The sequence below is a fragment of the Lissotriton vulgaris genome, chromosome 3_1 (genome assembly GCF_964263255.1).
Source record: "Lissotriton vulgaris chromosome 3_1, aLisVul1.2, whole genome shotgun sequence".
Taxonomy (NCBI): Eukaryota; Metazoa; Chordata; class Amphibia; order Caudata; family Salamandridae; genus Lissotriton; species Lissotriton vulgaris.
The window spans coordinates 39543185-39566307 of NC_141689.1; the positions used below are offsets into that span (position 1 = coordinate 39543185).

Sequence of the window (23123 nt, forward strand, 5' to 3'; positions counted from 1 at the left end):
GCTTGGTGGCAGAAAACGTTATGGCATACAGGTCCATGAACACCTACTGCTCAGCCATTTTGGTAGGACACATTCTCTTTGACGTTCGCCCAGTGGGGGAGAATCCTCTGGTTCGGAAATTACTGAGAAGCATTTGACTTTCCTTTCAACCAGACCCAAGGTATTTCTCTCTTCGGGATGTATATAGGGTTCTAAACCTAAACTTGCTATGCTTCTCTGCTATGTCTCCTGCAAATGCTTCTCGGATGTCGGAACCCTAGATATAGAAGATACGTTATTTACACTAGACACGGTCACTTTTCGTATCTCAAGGAGAAGAATATCCCAAAAAGGTGTCATATCCTTCTTTTCAGATTGCCCCATACTTGTGAGAAATAAGATGCATTAAGACATACAAGAGAATGACAGATCAAATCTGTCCACAGGGAGTGAGGCAACTGCTTATTGCCCTTCATAAGCCCCAGATGGCACTCTCCTCTTCCACCATCACCAGGTGGGTAAGATGGTTGATGCAAGAAGCTGCAATAGATACAAATAATTTGGGCTGTCATTCAGCCAGGTGCACCATGACCTCCAAGGCTTTTTCCCTGGGTTGCGACTCGAGGATATTCTAAACACAGCAGACTGGTCTTCAGACTCAAGTTTTAAGTGATTCCATTTTAAACCGTTCTTATATGTGACTACACTAGTAGTCAGCAACCTTTAAACAAGCATAATCCACAGATCTGCTCCTGAAATAGAATGATACATTTCCCAGGTATTGTGATGTAAAGTTTCAATTCTATTAAGGACTCAATGGTGAGAATGACCCCACACGATGATCAGGGATGCTGTTTCCACCCACTGAAGTGATGATTACGCACCGCATCGTTTTAATGAGGTATACTTATGTTGGTTTTCAAGGATATACAAGGCATGGCTGGCAGAGGTAACAGTGGTGGGGCAGGGCGGGGAGAAGTTGAAAGACGAGGGGATACAGAAAGTAAAATAAAAATAAAATAAAACCACTAACCTTGCGCTCCCCGGATCGCCACATCGCCAACTTGGTGATGCAGCAAGAGCAAGGTAAGTGGTTTTATTCATTTTACTTCCCCTATCCTGTTGCCTGTTGACTTCCCTCCCATCCGACCCTGTCCCACTGACCCACCGATGTTACCGGTGCCAGCCACGCCAAGAGTTTAAAGGCTTGTTTTTGTGAAGAATGGTACTATCCTCATTGGTTCCTCTGTAGGGATAGCACACCCATTGATGTTTTTTGCAGGTAATGAATCGTCTAAACAGGAGTGAGTGGAAGACATGGATTAGCTCCTGTTGCACCAAGAAAGAGGGTGATACATCTGGGATGGTTTGTATGTTTTAATCTAGTTTGATGGAAGGACAAGGAACTGTAGTGGGTGGTGTGAATTTGTTTACTAGTGTTAGTGGCTGGGTGTATACTGGAAGCCGCAGTGGGCATCTGGGTGCTCAAATGACTGATATATGGCTAGACTGGTTAAATTGGTGGCATGGAATAGGAGAGGTTTTTATCACTTCATTAAAAGGCATTGGTTACTGTTATCTCTTAGATGTCAGGGGGTAGAAGCAGCATTCCTGCAGGAGATGCTGCTCAATGCCCAGGAGCATATGCGCTTGTCAAAGAGATGGACAGGGTTTGCAGTCATGTTCATTCTCTACCATCTCCAGTGTGTGACCACCTGGATAGAGTGGTGGACATTTTAGGGTAGCAGCAGTGACATATGACTCAAAAGGGCAGTGTGACATGGTCTATGTGACTTTACATGGCTTTACACAACTCCTCCCTCTCCATGAACTGCCAGATCAATGCCGTCGCATCCACCAGCTTCAACTGCCTGCGCATTCTTCGCAGGACCTTCAAATGGATCCCACCCCCCCACCGACTGCAGGAGGACCACCATCCATTCGCTCATAACCAGCAGACTGGACTACGGCAACGCCCTACATGCTGAAATCAACAGAACCCTTCTACACAAACTCCAAACTATCCAGAACGCCGCAGCCAGACTCATCCTCTGGACACCGCGTCACAAACACATGACTCAACCTTCGAGACCTCCACTGGCTCCCCGTCGAGAAGAGGGTCAACTTCAAACTCCTCACCCACGCCTACAAATCCGTCAACAACATCGGACCCAAATACCTCAACGAGGGTGTTTCCTTCCACGTACCCAAGAAGAACCTCCGCTCCGCCGACTCTGCCTGGCGGAGGTCCCCTGCATTCACAGAAACAGAACAGGCGGGAGAGCCTTCTCCTACATTGCAGCCAAGACCTGGAACGAGCTCCCTGTGAACATCGGATGCTCCCCGACCCTGCACACGTTTAGGAAGGACCTCAAGATCTGGAACGAGCTCCCTGTGAACATCAGACGCTCCCCGACCCTGCAAACGTTCAGAAAGGACCTCAAGACCTGGCTCTTCGACTGATCCGGAGCTGCCCTCCCCCACCAGGAGCTGGATCCCCCCTCGGTGCCTTGAGACCCTCAGGGGTGAGTAGCTCGCTTTATAAAACCATGATTGATTGATTTATTGATTGACTGATTGATGTGGGAAAGCCGATTCTGCCATGGGGAAACCTCAGTTTTTAAAAGTTATTATAAAAAGTCAAAGTGTAATCTGCAATGCACTCTGAAGTGTAATAAGCTAAAACAACCATGAAAGGGAAGTTTTCAGTGGCCTTCAGCTGCGCCCAAGAAGCAGCCAGGGGCAGAAGAACGAACCGTAAGTCTGTGCATGGGCTCAAGAGTGTGTATATCATGGTGATGGTGGCCTCAGAGAGGTAGGAGCATCAGAGCAGCATCCTGCTGGTTAGAGGGCTTCTAGGAGCACAGCATCCCCCCATCATTGCTCTACCAGCCTCTAGAGCCTTGCCACCGTAAGTCTCTGGGGTGGACGCATTAGTACCTCTGGGAGTAGACACGCTTGGTGTCAACCTCTTTCTTGGGCTACTATTCTGTCTGTGTCTTGGACGTGGCTGTGACCTACTGAGTTCTAGATGGACTCGTTTAAAAATACGAATTTCATAAAATATTCAGTGTGAAGCAGTATACAACATTGAAGGTGTGTCACAGCCTGCAGGTAAACCTGTAAAAGGCATAATATTTGCATAGTTTTGATATCATCTTGAAATGTTCCTTGATTTTTAAGTGCTCACATTTCATCATTCAATGCATGGGGAATAACCATGACAAATCCAGTGTGTATGACTTGTCATAGCTGCATGCCACGTGAATTGTTTTAGGCACACAGGGTCTCATACGAAGCACTTGTGTGATCACAAAATGTGAGATTAACCGAATCATCAGGTTTGCCAAAAGGGGGTTTGTTCTGTACAAAAACCCTTTAATAAGTCAGTAAAATATTGGCCATAAGTGTGGCAGGGTATGCTCAGACGTGAGTCCCTTGCTCACTTTGCCAATGGATTCAAGCAAGCCGGGCTGAAGACGGCTGGAATGCCAGAAACCGGTCCTCCGAAGCTTGTTTCCAGTCCAGGGAAGACATAGCTTGGCAGTTCGGGCTGGACTGTTCCCATGAGGCACAGGGTCAGACTGATTTGCATACAGCCATGTCTGAACTGGGGTGGCAGAGTGGGCTAAAGAACGCTGATGGATTAAACCCGGATCTTTTGACTGGGTGTGAGTGTTTGATTGATTTAGATGCTCCGTCCATCACCACCCCCTTTTGTACCGCGTTTGGTTTTATAGGACACGATCAATTACAATTTGTTTGTAAAACAATCTTAGGGCCTGATTTAGATCTCAGCAGATGGGTTACTCATTCACAACGGTGACGGCTATCCCATCCGCCAAAATATAAATGCCATTATATCCTACGGGATTTATATTTCAGTGGACGTGATATCCATCGCCATTGTGACGGATCAGGCCCTTAACTCTTCTACAAAAGGAACAATCCAGCTTGAGCTGTAGTTCCCGTTTCCTCTGAATGTGAACACAGGCAACTCAGACACTATCAGCCTTGTTGGGTCTCATCAGTGAGGTGCAGTTCAGATTCTACAGCACAACAAGCACAGGACTCATGTGGCGGGACACCCACCCGACATGAGGTATCACATTGAAGCAACAGCATGTGATGGGTGGCATAACTAGCAACAGTCTCCACCTCTGGATTTCCTCAGGCCAGTATGCCACACCAGGTGCAAATTAACCACCTCAGACGAGGAATGTGCAACAACCTTCACTGTTGCGCATATATGTAGACTGTGGTTTGATGCCAGGTTACATTGTAGTGGGAATCTGAAACTATATTGGAATGTTGTAAATGATCATTAACGTCTTCCTGTCTATTTACTGACAGTATTGAATATTGAATTTAATCTCAATCTTGTAAAGTGCTCTTAGACTCTAGCATCTGGTACCTTCTATATAGAACTGCAAACAAATAAATTAAACAAACATTTTGTCCACAAATGTATACAGATATATCTTATTACATTTCTAAGGTTTGACTGCACCAAGCATTTTTCCATCATGAACTGTACTATTTTGTTGTCACCATTTAAGCAGGAACAAGTATCTTCCTCTTTCATTAACCCTCCCAGTCCGAACAGTGGGGCTTGCTTGGACTCACCTTCAGAAAGCTCTTGGCTGCTGCCCGGCAGGCCTGGTAGTACTGAAGATATGAAATAGTTTCCCACTGCCCGTCTCTCTTCACTGCCATCGCTGGGTGGCTACCAAAACTCTTGACTGCGTCCCACAATATCTGGTGGATGGTGACTGGAGGTTCTGAGGCTGGTCCTGTCTCTTCAGTGTGCAACCTCACAGCCCCATCCCTTTCCGTTGTCCAGAAGTTGTCCGCTGGGGCCAGATTCAGCTCGAAGAGACAGCTCCTCTTCCCCACACCAGCAGACTTTTGTCCTAAGGGGGAATGAGATGAAAATTGGACAGTACTTCAAAAACAGGCCTTATGCCACACATGCCCTGGGAACTATGATGCATGTGTTCTTCCATTGGGTAGTTACATTGCCAAAAACTGTGGGGTGACAAGGAAGCCAGCTTGATCCAACAAAGGACCAAACAGTGCCTGCACCACTAACGCGTTGGCCACCCTCCTCCTTCTATCCTCATTCGTTTGCATGTTGGATTACTGTGGTTCATACATTTGTTGTGCTCACCTGTCCCTGCTTTGTGGAAACATGGCAAGTGAGGCCATCTCCTGCACGGATGCCACAACAAAGCTTTCCTACCTGAACTCACCTTCACAGATGCCTGACTCTGGATCACTTAGCAGCTTATACTTGGCATTTCCCATCATCTGAAAGGCTCCCAACCCTGTGGTCTACTATACAGCCATTTCTCCTGCTGGCCTAGGCCTTCCATCCCTCAAAGCACCTCCTACTTTTAGCACACTATAATGAGTGACAAATTACTGCTCTAATCCTCTCTCTTCCCTCCTCTGGACGTCTTCCTTCAGGCAAAGACACTGGAATGCAGTATCTATATCTTCTAGTTTCATCAATTGGTCCATCACCTACTTTCTCCCCTCCCTGTTCTCTGCTCTGGTGATTTAGCTTAAGAAGCAGTCTTCTGATATCTCCTTGGTTTCATTTCTTTGTAAATGTGAATGTAAATGTACAGGAATTTATATAGCGCAAATCACCAACCGGTCTCTAAGCGCTTGCTTAGGGAACCCGTCCTGGTATTCCCATGTGAGATAGCCCCCGCAGGGTATCCGCAAGGTGAAAGCCAGGCATCCCGCCGCGAGGGGCCATTGTGGAGATTAAGCAAGCTATTGCCCAGAGTCGCAGAGTGTGAACCCGTGAATCGAGTAGGCACTGGAGCGAGAATTCTCGAGTCCATGGACATTTTAGGACTCAAGACTCCGCCGAGCCGGGAATTGAACCCTGGTCTGGGGCTCACTTCTGCTTCCAGGTCTGCCTCCTCTAACTAGTGAGCCACACTTCTCCAATGTAATCATCAGTGTATCAGTTAAGGTTCCATCTTTCCTTCATAATGTTCTTGAAATGCGTATTTGAGTGGGACTGGGACACACTGCTAATCTCTTTGTGGTCTCCTCGAGGAAGAAAGTACTTATGAATCTCTACCTACCAAAGACATTTGTTCAGCCAAGAGGTTTGTTAAAGTCACCAAAACCTCAAGATAGCAATATAGGATCCAGTTGCGCATGTTATATAATTTTATATGACATGGTTAGTTTGGGATAGCTAGTTTGAAAAATATGTTAGCAAACAGGTAACTGCTGACTTGAAAATAGTGAGAATACTATTCTATTGGGTTGGAAGGGGTGAAGTCTGGGACAAGATGGCGATGGACCTACTCTAACAAGAGGGACAGCGGGACTACCTGTAGGAATGCCTGGACTCACAGAGTGCCCTGCCCAGGAGAAGGGTAGTGGGGTCGCCTTACACCAGTGACTGATTAATACATTGCTCCGGGGAGACAGGGGGATCTTGGAGGATCAATAGCAAGTTGGGAGTGGAAAAACAATTTTATCAGGGAAGAGCATTGAGGGGAGGCCTGGGGAATCCGCTGTGTGCAGCAACAGACCAGCACAGAAGGAGCGGTAAGTGGAGCAGAAATTGCATTATTAGAGAAGCTGCCGGACACCCATGAGGGGAGCAGCCTGGTGGGAGCAGCAACATCAGAGGAAGCTGCAGGAGAGAAGCAGCTGTACGCCCATGAGAGAAGTAACTTGGTGGGAGCAGCAAGACCAGAGGAAGCTGCAGGAGAGAAGCAGCTGTATGCCCATGAGAGAAGCAGCATGGTGGGAGCAGCAAGACCAGAGGAAGCTGCAGGAGAGAAGCAGCTGTACGCCCATGAGAGGAGCAGCCTGGTGGGAGAAGCAAGAGGAGAGGAAGCTGCAGTAGAGAATCTGCTGTACGCCCTTAAGAAAAACAACCTGGTGGGAGACGCAAGACCAGTGGAAGCTGCAGTAGAGAAACAGCCGTAAGCCCATGAGAGGAGCAGCCTGGTGGGAGAAGTAAGAGCAAAGGAAGCTCCAGTAGAGCTATCTATCTATCTATCTATCTATCTATCTATCTATCTATCTATCTATCTATCTATCTATCTATCTATCTATCTGTCTGTCTGTCTGTCTGTCTGTCTGTCTGTCTGTCTGTCTGTCTGTCTGTCTGTCTGTCTGTCTGTCTGTCTGTCTGTCTGTCTGTCTGTCTATCTATCTATCTATCTATGTATCTATCTATCTATCTATCTATCTATCTATCTATCTATCTATCTATCTATCTATCTATCTGTCTGTCTGTCTGTCTGTCTGTCTGTCTATCTATCTATCTATCTATCTATCTATCTATCTATCTATCTATCTATCTATCTATCTATCTATCTATCTATCTATCTCACCAACGATTGCGCTTAAGCTGCAAAGCCCCCGATAATGATGACACCTAATTTCTATCTATCTATCTATCTATCTATCTATCTATCTATCTATCTATCTATCTATCTATCTATCTATCTATCTATCTATCTATCTATCTATCTATCTATCTATCTATCTTTCTATCTATCTTTCTATCTATCTATCTATCTATCTATCTATCTATCTATCTATCTATCTATCTATCTATCTATCTATCTTTCTATCTATCTATCCGACGATTACCCTGAAAGCATGCAAAGTTTTACTTCAAAGCACATCACCTTAATCAACATTTAATCACTGGATTAACCACAATCCTTGGGCTAAGGAGTAGCGTACTTCTCGTCTTAAAGCCCTTCAATATTATGTCAGGGGTACTTAGCACTATATAAATAATATTACAGTAGATAGTTAGGTCTACCTTTCCATAGACTGAACATTTTTTGGTTTGCTAATAACTTTGTCCCCGTTTGACAAATCATCACGAAACGTTCTAAAACTAAAGTTGCATCCACCTTATCTCTTTCTTGGAGAGTGTCGGGGTGATCCAGTCAGTGGGGGCAGGGAAAATAGGGTCGGCGAAAAATACAAAAACCCCATGCATTTTCCATTGAATTTTTTAGAAATGGCTGCATCAAAAACTGTTGAACAGAACTGCACCAAATTCGGTAGGAAGCTAGATCTTTTGTTGGGAAATTGTGCTTTTGATTAGGTGTAAATCTAATCAATAGTTTTGTAGATATTTATGGTAAAAAATATTTGTATATTTTGCCAGTTGGGTTAGCTAGAGTCCCTTAGGCGTCACAGGAGAGAGTGAAATTGAAAATGGAGCCCTGTAGTTGCTCGAGAGGCCCATTTTTCCTGTGAGCCTTCACACTCTTTTGGAAACAAGAGGATCCTGAGTCCCACGAGAGTGAGTGCTCTAATGGTCTGGCTGTTAAAATGTTAGAAATGAAACATTCACTATTAATGTTTACAGAAAAAAATGAGAGGTGTTGTGGAAATGAAGTAACTAAGCAATATACAGGGGCAGCAGAAGGGCATGCTGTTCCTTGGATTAAGAGAGCAGGAGTCAGAGATAACTACTGTGAAGAAAATACATGTATATTGTTTTTGACTAATTTCTACGATATCAAGTTACAACTCTTGCTGTATCATGAAGAGTAGGTGATATTTGAATACACTCTGCTATGCCTACTTCTTACTGTAGAAAGGAATCTTAATGTAGATTGTGTTATCAGACTAATTGTAGTCATTGATTTGAAAAGAGTTGTGAGCAGAGTATACGCTCATCCACACACCCTACTGTGCACACCTGTCATCTGAGTGAGAGGTCTGGAAGGAGAGGCCAGACCCTCCCACACCCTACTAAGCATGTGCAACGTCTGAGAGAGAGGTCTTAAAGGGGAGCCCAGTCCCTCCCTGCTAGGCACTCCCATCATTACAGAGAGAGGTCTCATCAGAAAGACCAGTCCCTCTGCAAACCCAAGTATGCACACCTATCATCTGAAAGGAGCGCCTAGTCCCTTGTCACACCTTACTATGCACACCCATCATCTGAGAGAGGTCTAAAATGAGAGGCCAGTCCCTCCCCAAGCCCTACTACTCACTCCCATCATCTGAGAAAGAGTTGTGAAATGAGAACCTGCGCACAGTGGGGTTGCATTTACGTATGGTTATTATTACTTTACTTAAAGAAATTCATAGAAATCCTCTTCTTATGGAAATTAACTTTGACAATCAGAATGCAAAATCAAGAAAATTTACCTTTCCTAGACACTTATTGAGTGACTCAACATTCATCACAGCAATTAAAAATCATATACAAGAGTTTTTCACGCTAAATATCAATACAGCGAGTATTAATACTGTATGGGACACTTGTAAGTGTAGTATCAGAGGTTGTGTACAACAGTATGTATATAGGCTCAATACAGAGAATCGTAAGCAGAATAAGGACATGACTTCTAAATTATTAGATTTGGAATTACTACTGGCAGAAGCAACACTCCAATCAAAAAATAATATTGATCAGATTAGAACACAACTAGCAGGGACACAAGCTGGACTAAGGAAAACGCTAAGGGAAAGATATGCGGTTAGACTACATAAATATAAACTAGATCAATATGAAGGGGGCGACCGTATCGGAAAAATACTAGCCTATAAAACTGCGGACAAGAAAGCGAAAACTAGAATAAAGGAAATAATGGGGTCAGACCTTGTGCTATACGGGCAGGAGGATCAAATTTTAACTCAATTTGTTAAATTCTACCAGCACCTATATACCCCTGAGGAGCTACCGAGTCAAGTAAATATTGAAAAATATCTTGATCAACATTTGAACTCAACGCAAGAACTTAAACAAGAAACAATCCAACATTTAAACTCAAATATCTCTATGGAGGAGATTAAAATAGCTATTGATCATTTACCTGCAGGTAAGGCAGTTGGGGAAGATTGCATACCAGGGGAAATGTATAAACTCTGCTATCAAGAGCTGGCTCCTTTATTACAAACAGTTATTAACTCTATTATTGTTTCTAAACAAGCTCCTTCTTCTTGGAAACTTGCTAAAATCATATTTTTTTTGAAAAAGGGGAAGCCAGAAAAAGAGTGTGGATCGTATCGGCCCATATCTTTATTAAATTCGGATGTGAAAATTTTTGCCAAAATCTTAGCTAATAGATTAGCGCCCCATATGTCAGATATTGTAAATCCCCAACAGCATGGCTTTGTGATAGGTAGAGATACCACTATGCATGTTAATACTTCTATAACAGTCTTGGATGTAGCTGAAACTACTAACACCCCACTCGGTATGATAATGTTAGATGCGGAAAAGGCATTCGACCGAGTGGGGTGGGACTATTTATGGACAGTATTAGGAAAAATGGGTATAAAAGGTCCTTACTTAGACTGGGTTATGTCAATCTATGATGAACCACGGGCGGTGATTAGTTATGGAGGCATAGATTCCAATAATTTTAAGATTTCTAGAGGTACTAGGCAGGGATGCCCCCTTTCACCACTATTATTTGCTTTATCTTTAGAACCCTTTTTAAATGCTCTAAATACCCAAACAAATATAATACCTGCACAACATGGGGACATAACCCTTAAATTAACAGCTTTTGCGGATGACATCGCAATATATACATCGGATGTGTGTAAAGCTATGCCTGCAATTATAGAGGAAGCACACAAGTTCGGGGAAATCTCAGGATATAAACTAAATGTCAACAAAACCCAAATCATACTTAATTACACCCCGGCTGCAGGTATTTATAAGACCAGTAAAGAAGCGGTTTATCTAGGTATAAAGCTTATGGCTAAAGTGGAGAAAATAGTTGAAATAAATTATGGGGAATTTCTCAAAGAGACAACTGCAAGTCTTAAAAAATGGCATAAGATACCTCTGAGCCTATTAGGGAGAGTAAACCTGATTAAAATGAAAATCTTACCTAAGTTACTTTACCTGTGTAGAGCTATACCGCTACTGCCAAATAAACTGTTTTTTAAGAAATTAGATGGGATTTGTAGCGCTTTCATTTGGGGGTATAAAAAGGCACGGAGGGCAATTAAATTTCTGACATTACCTATCTCTAAAGGGGGACTTAATTTTCCGGATTTTAATTTTTATTTTTTGGCTTCTTTCTTTTTGCGCATTAGGAGTCTATTAAAGAGCACCCCTCCATTATTTTTTCATCATTATATGCTGGGAACTGATGCCAATCAATTTTTACTACGGGTTCATGACCCTAATTACTTTAAAAGAGTAAAGTTTAAGACGGCTAAGCATGCTATCAGAATTTGGGATAAAATCCTGCACATTAGCAATTCCACATTTTATAATGCTGAGCTTAGACTATGGAACAATCCGGGCCTGCCTGGTATCTTCTCGGATGGTGTGGGAAATCGGTGGATGAGATTAGGTATAAGCACGCTAGGAGACTTGTATGATATTAATGGCTTGATGGATTTCTATAATTTAAAAATTACATATGGGCTCACTGACGATATGTTTTTCAAGTATAGACAGATTAGAGATTTTTTTGGGAATAAATTGAAGATAATGGAAGTTGGTCAATCTGAAATTCTTGAGGGTATTTATTCAGGAAAAACTAAATCATTGATTAAATGGGGATATCAATGGCTCATTAAGGTGAAGGATGAAAACACAACCCAAATTGCAGCTAAATGGTCTCGTAGACTAAATCAAAACATTAATTCAGCTCACATTGGGAATGCCTTATCTCATTTAAATGATATAGTTCATTCTTCCAATTTGAAAATGCAACTTTATAGGACTGTTACGGAGCTATATTATACGCCACAAAGGATATCTAGTTGGTCACAAGGTAACTCCTGGACAGATAAATCCAAGTGTGCCAAATGTGATACTGCCGCGGCTGGGATCGAACATATGTTATTTTATTGCTCGGCACTCTCAAATTTTTGGGATCGTATATCATATTATCTGCAAGTTTACCAAATATGCTCAATGGATTTCACGGCACAATGGGTTCTGTTAGATATTCAAGATATGAACTGCCCCAACAAAGATCTGTTAACGATTCTGATAGCCTGTGCTAGACTAATAATAGCCAGGGTTTGGATCTCTAAAGAACCCCCCATGGTTGCTGATTGGTTAGCATTGGTATATGAAATTAGAACAATGGAGCTCTCCCTAGCAAAACTTAGAGGCCCTAAAGCTCTTTTGAAAAAAGAAAAGAAATTCACTGGAAAAATCAAAAGTTAAAATAAGGTAATAGATAGGTGTGATAGAAGGATCTGTTTTTATTCTTTTACTAAACTTGAAATTCAAAGAGAAGGCCAAAGGTTAAAGTATACTGTGGTGAATTTGTTGGTGTGAACATTAAAGTTTTGAAAGTACCATAAATTAATCATGTGTATTTAACATCGCTAACTATAACTTGCACCCCAACCATGCACTGCTTACATAGGACATCACTCATGACATGTTCTATGACATCACTCATGACATCATCCAAGCTTCAATTTACCACGTATTGCTGTATAAATGGCTTTGAATTTACACGTAGCATAGTCCACATTAACAATCAACCACAGACAAATGGGAAACCCTCCTTGAATACGGTGTTCCATTTGTATGCAACTGTTCTGAGAAAGCCAAATTAATGAATGCCAATTCCTGAACAAGTTTCCTGTGATCAGTGCAAAGAGCCCCACCACTCACAAAGTATAAATCTTTGTCATCACAAAGTTCAGAGTGATTCAGTTAGTTAAAGCCAGTACCAGCTTCAAAGTATTCTTTATATTTGCAGATTAAGTCATAGCGCACATTAACATTTATTTCAGGCAAGCAAACACCCTGGCAGGAAGGCAGGTTTAGCTGCTTGCCTGGCTTCAGTTTCACAGCACAGGAGACTCACAGAAAGACACTTCAGCTGAACCATGGAAATCATCAGAATTAAGCGTCCTGGGACTATTGTCTTTTTTCAAAAAATTGGGGAACGGTTACTTATAAATCAAAAAGGTCTGAGAGTGTCATGCTCCTCTGATCATTCCCACTTCAAACTCTGCCTCTATCCTGTTCCTCTACCCATTCTCCTACTTCCTACTGCCTGTCTTTTCTAGGAACAGAGGAGTGCTCTAAAGTGGACATCTGCACATCTTGGCTGGGCCCAGGGTCTGGGAGTTGGTTTTGCCAGTGCCTCTGCTTGCTTCCCATTGCGCTCACAGGGCGGACACGTGTCTCTCTAACCCTGAATGCTCTTTAACCCCAATCCTGTTCCTCCCTCTCGCACACAACACCAAAGATAAAGAAAAACTATTATGCTGCTTTGAGACATTGCATTTTAAAAATGATCATTTGTTTTGAATAATACACTTGGGGCCCGATGTAGGTGGCCAATACCGGTCGGAAACGGCCGAATTCGGCCGTTTCCGACCGGTATTTGGCCTTTTGAGATGTAGGGGACCTTTTTTTGTACGATTCGGTATTTTACCAATTCGGTAAAATTACCGAATTTGAAAAATACCGAATCGGTAAGTTTACCGAGTTTTAAAATTCGGGATGTAGGTGGGACTACTTTCAGTCCCACAGGCCCTTCAGATTCGGTATTTTAACACCCAATCCAATTGGGTGTTAAAATACCGAATCCAGGTGTGCATGCACATGTGTGCATGCACACCTATGCCATGTGACAGACAGACATGCCCTTAGGGCATGTCTGTGTGCCACATGGCACACACGCCAGTATTGGGGGTGCTAGAGGGTGTCAAAGTGACACCCCCTGCACCCTTGCAGAAATCGGTAATTACCGAATCGGTAAATACCGATTCGGTAATGCACATTGATTCCTATGGGCTTCAAGGCCCATAGGAATCAATGGGGGATACCGATTCAGTATTTACAGAATCGGTAAATACCGAATCTTACAGATTCAGTATTTACCGATTCTGAAATACCCACATCTCCCCCCCTCCAATTTACCACTTCTTAAATACCGAATCAGTATGATTCAGTATTTAAGAAGTGGTAAATTGGAGTTTACCTACATCGGGCCCCAAATACACTATTTTATGAACCCGGTCTACTTGCATCTCATTCACAAACTCCCTCATATCTGCTGATTTCTCATCTTTACATTAACATGCAGAGGTTCAAGGGCCTCATTCATGAAAAGTAACGCTTCGCTGCGTGAAAACAGTGATGCGTCACTTTTCACTGCGCCCTCCTTGCGACACCAATGATGCGTCATATTTACAGTATGACGCATCATGGTGCAAGGAGTTACAGATACGTCAGTATTGTATGGCGCAAAAGAGACGCATTGCTGGAGTGTGTCACAAAAGTGATGCAACTCCAGGAATGTGTCCTTTCACATAGGGCAATCCCCATGTGAAAGGGCCAGCGTCAGTCTTACGCCTGCTGTGAGGCAGTCACTTCTATGACCCTTTCTTGCGTCAGAAGCCCCCCCCTGCATACATTATACCTGGCGCAGGTATAATGTGGTGCAGGGGTTTACAAAGTGACGCATCTACCTAGATGGGTCACTTTGTAAATATGGTGCAACAAGGCACATTTTTTACGCTGCTGGTGCGTCACAAAAAGTGACGCACCGGCGGCGTAAAAGTGATGCACGGCCTCATAAATGAGGCCCCAAGTGTTTTACTTACATCGTCTACAACAAGAACATAATGCCAAGTGCTATCATTCCACACTAAGCCATAGAATACACCTTAAGAAATTATACTGGTTAAGTCGCGATGCTCGGGTGACCTACCAGGATCCATAACAGCGGCGACCTGTGTTCTCGACAACAGAGTCCCCTGAGGTTCCGTCTCCTTCTCCCCTCCTACAATGGCTGCTCACGGATACGTCACACTCCCTTGTTGACCAATGGATGGTGAGTCTCAAGCGACAATCAATCCATCAGCATTTGTATAGCGCAGCAGTGACACCTCTAGGGCTATCTAGGCGCTGTGAGTGCGACGTCTCTGTTGAAAATCCGGGGCTTGAGTTTCTTCCTGAAGTCCACCACGGCGGGTGCTGTTCGATGTAGAGTCAGCACTCTCTGCTCACCACAAGAGCTGTCTTCTTATCTTCTCTGACACAGGCTCCCAGGAGTCTGGCAGACTCAAGTTAACTCCTCACCAGGGATAATCATTAAATTGGCTTCTGGAGGCTCCTGATGCTGCAGAGCAAATGGTACCTTTGAGCCCTGGAGCGATGTGGACAGGCGAGAGATGAGGGCACACTCCCCGGCCCACTGTCTTCCTTTTAGTTGTGCCAAAGGCACTAGCGCTGCCACATTCCTCTCCAGCAATGCACAGTGTGCCAGCCTCAAGGTGCAGCAGCCAGCGTGTGTTGAGCAACTTCTCATATCCTATTGTGTCATCAGGGTGTGTGCTTTCCCCAGTGATGCTTCAGACTTCTCTGCCTGGGGCGCAGGCTGGAGCCTCTGCTTGACATTTATAAACATCCTGATTAGTATGCTTCCTACAGTAGGATATTTTGTTCAAGTCACATTAACGGAATTATGGGATCCTTCAATAGTTTACCTAAGCCATCATCATGAAGATTGTTATGCAGTTTGTACAGAGTAAAACCATAAAAGACAACAATAGAAAAATAACTAAAGATATCAATCATGCAATAACGTTATTATTATTATTATTCAGTTCTTGTATAGCGCGTGGCTACCCACCAGGGTTTCACAGCTCCTGATAAAAACAAGCCAGATAAAAGCAGATGTGCATGTCAGACATTCTTAGCTATACGTTAATGCACAGTGTGTAAGCCTCCCAGGTGCAGCAGCTAGGGGGCTCCCAGTACCTATAGGTAGATCACTCTGCTAGACGCCACCGAAAATTTGTTTGCAAATTGTGTAATAAACCAGCTAAAGGTATGGGTAGAGGAAAAGAAATCAAGCCCCAGGAACAGGTGGGTTTAAGACCAAACCCCTCCACCTTAGACAACATAGGTGTGTTTTATTTAGTCATGGAAAGTATGTTCAGAAGTGGGGTATGTCTGTCTACGCGACCTATGTTGATTTTTCCATCACCTTCAAGCGCGTGGTCAGGCACACCCTCTGGGGGAAACGTAGGGCCAGATGTATCAAAGGGTTTTACTCATTCTGTGTCTATGGGAAAATGTGTTCGTACCTATGGCCGTTAGTGCTTGTGCATTCCAGAAGGTCTACTAAAATTGATCCTAGCCCTGTACATTTCCACAGGGTGCCATGCAATGCTTGGTGGTAATCGCGGTCTTACAACAAAAATTGAAACCAGGAATAGTTTACACCAAGGGTGCCTAGTGGTGCCCTGGCTCTTCCCTATTTATCGCTGATTTGCTGGAGTTGATGTTCAGTGTAGGTGGTGATGCCCCAAAGGGAGGGTCTCAGCCCGTGGGGACACTACTGTCTGTTGATGATTTTGTGTTATTAGATCTGACACCAAAAGGACTGCAGAAACAACTTGACTTGTTATCAACTTATGCTGAGACCTATTATCTGAACGTCAACATAAATAAAAGTAGGATCATAAAGTTTCTCACCACGGATTGTCATCCAACAGCAAAATATAGTCGGTCCTAGGGCAGTGTACCTTTGGAAAGGGTTGAATCATACCCCTATTTAGGGAAATTTGTTTCAACTAATTTAACACAGAGAGAGAGAGCATAGTGCACGTTTGTTGAATAAGGCATTGATTCCTGCAAATGCACTTAAAGCACTATATGGTGCAATGAGGCAAAGACACTTTACCCATTTATAAACTGTACATAAGATGTAAATACCCCAAACTTGTTATATGGTGTAGAAATTTAAAAAACAGCATCACTGGCACCGTATGCGTAGATCAGAGGGGAAGATCCTGGGGTCTTTATGCAGTCTAAATACAATGGCGCCATTTGAGGCATCACACATCGAAATGAGTTTGATAAGCACTTTAATAAGAGGATTGGCAGCCATAATATGATGGGGATACTGTCTTCTTTCACAGGAGAAGACCCTTAGGAGGCTTATAGGAACAGAATGCTTTGACCCTAAAAGGAGGATGTACATTGATGATAAATCCTTTGTTCACACTTAAGCACTTTTGTTTAAATATGGCAGATCTGCAAAATATGAGCGAATTCAAACTTAGAGGGTATTTCAAATCATTCATGAAAAGTAGCTCTATGGAATATGAAATTCAGCTAAGAGAGGGAATAAAGAGGCTGCTTGAAATAATACTTTTTTGGGGGAACAAGGGGAACCCAATAAATGGCCTGGGACCTTGGGTATCAAGTATTTTGAGGGAAACAAGTGGTCCTCAGCATAAACAGATAGAATTAAAGATAATATATAGACCACAATGGGCTGCTATATGGTACAAAAAATCCCCTTGCCCAGCCGGGCAGGGAATGTTTATTCAAAAATAAGTTGTGTCGATGCATAAGTAAAACAGGTAACCAAAGACATGAAGGTTACTGTAGGGCACAGTCCTGTGCCGTACGTGAGAAAGGAAGTTAAGAAAACAGTGAGTGCAAACAATATCAGGCAAACAAAAGTGAGCTAACAGGCCACTCATACAAATTCAAATCAACAGTGTGTCCTGGAGTGAATCATCCATACAATAATAAAACAGATTCTAAGTATGGGACACTCTAAATGCAGTCGACGGGCGTTTCGATCCCAAGCTCAATTATAGGGGGATCATCTTCAGGACTTTTGAAATAAAGACTTTTGCCTGAATTTAACCTTTAAACATAAAACCGCCTGTTGTGGAGAAATGAAAAGGAAAAGACAAAACAAAAATACAATCAATAGTTAAAAAGACATGTACAGTTTTTGCTCTCCAGTTACTGTATTCGGAATCGCAGTGATTGGTGCGTCCAAAGATGCGTGTGCATTCCATGCAGTTCATGCGAAAAAAACCTTTTTGAACCGACTTAAGGCGTATCGAGGTGTTTCTCTTTTAATTGGACCTATACATCAAATGACTGAGGTGTGGTTGAAGTGATGGCATATTGGCCGTGTTGGAAAGTGGCCACGAGTGAATTGTGGATATTTCTTAAAAAAGGCGATGAGAGTGTGGAATACTAGGGGAGGTGTCTAAAACAAGCACTAAAGGAAACATACCAGACTTTTGTCTGTTAGTGGGGTTTTAATCCTGTTGGATGTCTTCACTGGTTAAGGTAATAGTAATGGCCCGACATCCTGTTTGCAGAAAAAGAGGGAAACCTTGCTTTGATACTGGATTCAATATGTCAAATTATAACAAATTATAACATGGAGTTTCATATGGATCCATAATTTACCATTTTAGAAATAGAATTCTGAACCCAACTTCGAGGTTATGCAGCAGGGATGAGTTTCAAGTTGTGCGGTGCTTTATCAAATCTGGTCAGACTGCGAGGACAAGAAAAAGACCAAAGTAAGGGGTTCTGGTTTCTCTTATATATGCTTGTTGGAAATAGCGCTATTTTGGAATTTTACCTTAGAATATATTCCTTGAGAAATAAAAATAATTGTCCCAATTTCATGCGCTTTTGAGAAATGTGAACCAAAAATGCTTCTATCAGACAGTCTAGAAAAGGAAGCATAAGGTTAATGACCAGTTCTAAGTTTACAGCGGGAAAGGATTTGAGTTTCAATAAAGGAAATGGCAACCTGGGTTGAGGACTGTTTGGTAATATCAAGTGTGTCCCTTCGGTCAATGTAGGTCTCTGTTTCAATTGTGGGCTCTTAGTCTAAATCAGGGCAGAAAGGTCGTTTTTAAGAAGCAAGGTTTTCGTTATGTGCTAAATTTTTAGGGAATGGAAATAGTTGTGACAACTGAAAGCATACTTAGCTGTAGGTGGTGCTGTTCATATTACGGTTGGGATGTTCGGGCTGATTGCTTCCGAAGCGGCCAAGAATGTAAAGGTCCGCTATGGTAGAAAAAGGTATAGTATTTTTTAGCGTGGTCTCCGCGAATTATTTCTTATCTAAAGGGAGTTTTACGGGTGGCGCTTACCTCAAGGTAACGGTGGCTGTGGATGAGCCGATGGCGCGTTAGGGTCAGCAGGATCGCTTCCGGTATGGAAAGCAGGGCACTGCTTATTGGGCACTTGGGGAATCACGTGTGCGTGGATTCTCTACCACGTGACAGGGTACTGGCGGGCTTCAGGGCTTTCTTCGGTCGCCATGTTGGAGCGGTTTATTTTTCAACTATTATAAATTTATGGCAATTATAGCCTAAAACATTGCAATTGTTCTTTTTCAGCAGTGTTTCTATCGCTAAATGGTTTTGGTCAATCTGAGTATTGGCCAACGGATAAAATTCCCACGAGTAAGGAATTGTGCAACTAATATTAGGGTAGGTAAGCTACTGATTTGTGAGTAACCCCCAGCACCATTAGAGTGGATGAAAGCATGGTTTGTGAACAACCACAGTGACATATGTTTACAGGCAATTATTTTGAAACACTTCTAAATTGTAGTTACAGTAAACACAGTTGCTGTTATATACATTAGTACATTATAAGCCATGGTGTGATATATTACGGTTGGAAAAAACCTAAACCTGCAAGGTTTCACATTTTGGTCTAGTTCAAGTTCATATTTCCTTAAAGTGAGACAGGAAGGAAGGCAGTGCAATGTTTGTGTACCCTCTGGATTACAGAAGGGTGGTCCAGTCCTCATTCCTATTTAGTCCATTGTGGATCGTATTGAATTGAATGATGCTCTTGAGTTCTTCGCGGTTGAGAAGTTGTGCCAGATTCCCACCCCTTGGTGGAAGTTTCACTGTCTTCAAGATTATCCATTTGATGTCATCTGCAGAATGTCCTAATTCAGAAAAGTGGTCCACAAGTGGTGCATTCTGTGTTTCACATCTGATACGGCTCCGATGCTGACATATCCGGGTCTTTGCTTTTTGGGTGGTCTGCCCGACATACATTTTTGGGCATGGACATAAGATTGCATAAATGACATTGTGTCTATTGCAATTGGTGAAGCTCTTCAGAGGTACTGTTACACCATTATGACTGAAAATTCTTGATTCAATTGTGAACTCACAGACCGTGCAACATCCACACTTAATGTGTCCTAGAATAGGCGGAAGACCCCAGTTGGATTCAATCGTGGTGGTGGTCATGGGGAAAGGGAGGGCAGCACTTACCAAATGGTCTTTTAAGTTTTTGCTTTTTTTGAAAGCAAAAATTGGCCTCTCTAAATGTATTGGGCCTGCTTTTAGTGTTGGCCAGTGTTTATGAATAGATTTCCTAATTTTGTTGGAAATAGGAGAGAAGGTGGTAACACAGGCTATTCTTTCACTTTTGTCTTTTACTTTTGGGGTTAGCAAGGCATCCCGAGGACAGTACCAGGCCCTTTTGGAGGCTATTTTAATCAGTCGTCTTGGATAGCCTTGTACTTGTAATTTGTTAGTAAGGATACCTGCTTCTCTGAAGTAATCTTCTTTTGTTGAGTAATTCCTCCTGATTCTCAGAAATTGAGAATATGGTAAGGAGTCTTTTAGAGCCTTTGGGTGATTGCTATCGTAACTGAGGAGGGTGTTTCGTTCCGTAGGTTTCCTATAAAGGCAAGTTAGTAGTTCATTATTTTGGTGGAAAATGGTTAGATCTAAAAAAGCTATTTGATGTTTGTCATAGACCAGGGTAAATTTAAGCTCAGAACAGTTATTATTCAACCAATGGTTGAATGATTGTAATGTCGGGATATCGAGATTCCAGATAAGAAAAATATCATCGACATAGCGACGCCATAGAACAATGCCATCGAAAAAGGGATTACTCTCTGTAAGGATGACTCCGGTTTCCAGGGCGTCCATAAAAAGGATTGCCAAATTGGGGGCAAAAATAGCCCCCATAGAAGTCCCCTTTATTTGCTGGTAGTAGGTGTTATCAAAAAAGAAATAGTTTTTTGTGAGACATAGTTCTAGGAGCTGTAGGATAAAGACAGTAGGGACCCTGTGAGGACGTGGTCGTGACTCTAAAATACGCTGAATGACTAGGAGAGCCGCTGTCTGGGGAATGTTGGTATAAAGCGACTCCACGTCCATTGTACAGAGGGTGTGGACTGTGGGCTCAAATGGGAAGTGTTCCACAAGGTTGATCATATCCATACTATCTCTCACGTAGCAGGTTGTTGATGGTACAAATTCTTTAATAAAGAAATCTACGTATGCTCCCAAGGGCTCCAAAATGGAACCACATGCCGAGACTATTGGTCTGCCCGGGGGAATTTCACTGTTTTTGTGCACTTTTGGCAGTGTATAGATTACTGGTTGGCGTGGGCTTTTAACGTTAAGGAATAAATATTCTGCAGATGACATCAAATGGATAATCTTGAAGACAGTGAAACTTCCACCAAGCGGTGGGAATCTGGCACAACTTCTCAACCGCGAAGAACTCAAGAGCATCATTCAATTCAATACGATCCACAATGGACTAAATAGGAATGAGGACTGGACCACCCTTCTGTAATCCAGAGGGTACACAAACATTGCACTGCCTTCCTTCCTGTCTCACTTTAAGGAAATATGAACTTGAACTAGACCAAAATGTGAAACCTTGCAGGTTTAGGTTTTTTCCAACCGTAATATATCACACCATGGCTTATAATGTACTAATGTATATAACAGCAACTGTGTTTACTGTAACTACAATTTAGAAGTGTTTCAAAATAATTGCCTGTAAACATATGTCACTGTGGTTGTTCACAAACCATGCTTTCATCCACTCTAATGGTGCTGGGGGTTACTCACAAATCAGTAGCTTACCTACCCTAATATTAGTTGCACAATTCCTTACTCGTGGGAATTTTATCCGTTGGCCAATACTCAGATTGACCAAAACCATTTAGCGATAGAAACGCTGCTGAAAAAGAACAATTGCAATGTTTTAGGCTATAATTGCCATAAATTTATAATAGTTGAAAAATAAACCGCTCCAACATGGCGACCGAAGAAAGCCCTGAAGCCAGCCAGTACCCTGTCACGTGGTAGAGAATCCACGCACACGTGATTCCCCAAGTGCCCAATAAGCAGTGCCCTGCTTTCCATACCGGAAGCGATCCTGCTGACCCTAACGCGCCATCAGCTCATCCACAGCCACCGTTACCTTGAGGTAAGCGCCACCCGTAAAACTCCCTTTAGATAAGAAATAATTCGCGGAGACCACGCTAAAAAATACTATACCTTTTTCTACCGTAGCGGACCTTTACATTCTTGGCCGCTTCGAAAGCAATCAGCCCGAACATCCCAACCGTAATATGAACAGCACCAACTACAGCTAAGTATGCTTTCAGTTGTCACAACAATTTCCATTCCCTAAAAATTTAGCACATAACGAAAACCTTGCTTCTTAAAAACGACCTTTCTGCCCTGATTTAGACTAAGAGCCCACAATTGAAACGGAGACCGGCATTGACCGAAGGGACACACTTGATATTACCAAACAGTCCTCAACCCAGGTTGCCATTTCCTTTATTGAAACTCAAATCCTTTCCCGCTGTAAACTTAGAACTGGTCATTAACCTTATGCTTCCTTTTCTAGACTGTCTGATAGAAGCATTTTTGGTTCACATTTCTCAAAAGCGCATGAAATTGGGACAATTATTTTTATTTCTCAAGGAATATATTCTAAGGTAAAATTCCAAAATAGCGCTATTTCCAACAAGCATATATAAGAGAAACCAGAACCCCTTACTTTGGTCTTTTTCTTGTCCTCGCAGTCTGACCAGATTTGATAAAGCACCGCACAACTTGAAACTCATCCCTGCTGCATAACCTCGAAGTTGGGTTCAGAATTCTATTTCTAAAATGGTAAATTATGGATCCATATGAAACTCCATGTTATAATTTGTTATAATTTGACATATTGAATCCAGTATCAAAGCAAGGTTTCCCTCTTTTTCTGCAAACAGGATGTCGGGCCATTACTATTACCTTAACCAGTGAAGACATCCAACAGGATTAAAACCCCACTAACAGACAAAAGTCTGGTATGTTTCCTTTAGTGCTTGTTTTAGACACCTCCCCTAGTATTCCACACTCTCATCGCCTTTTTTAAGAAATATCCACAATTCACTCGTGGCCACTTTCCAACACGGCCAATATGCCATCACTTCAACCACACCTCAGTCATTTGATGTATAGGTCCAATTAAAAGAGAAACACCTCGATACGCCTTAAGTCGGTTCAAAAAGGTTTTTTCCGCATGAACTGCATGGAATGCACACGCATCTTTGGACGCACCAATCACTGCGATTCCG

At 42.7% G+C, this 23123-nt stretch overlaps 1 protein-coding gene across 1 annotated transcript in view; it reads right to left on the bottom strand.

Moving 5' to 3' along the window:
- LOC147725886 (long-chain-fatty-acid--CoA ligase ACSBG2-like) overlaps positions 1 to 15194 on the bottom strand; it is a 276579-nt gene extending 261385 nt beyond the window's left edge. Inside the window, exons 1-2 of the mRNA XM_086960031.1 lie at positions 14649 to 15194; positions 4606 to 4892 (exon numbers count right to left, since the gene is read on the bottom strand). Of these exons, the coding sequence (XP_086816157.1) occupies positions 4606 to 4892; positions 14649 to 14658 (297 nt within the window). The 5' untranslated portion in view covers positions 14659 to 15194. The remainder of the gene's footprint in view (positions 1 to 4605; positions 4893 to 14648) is intronic.
- Positions 15195 to 23123: the final 7929 nt, after the last annotated feature.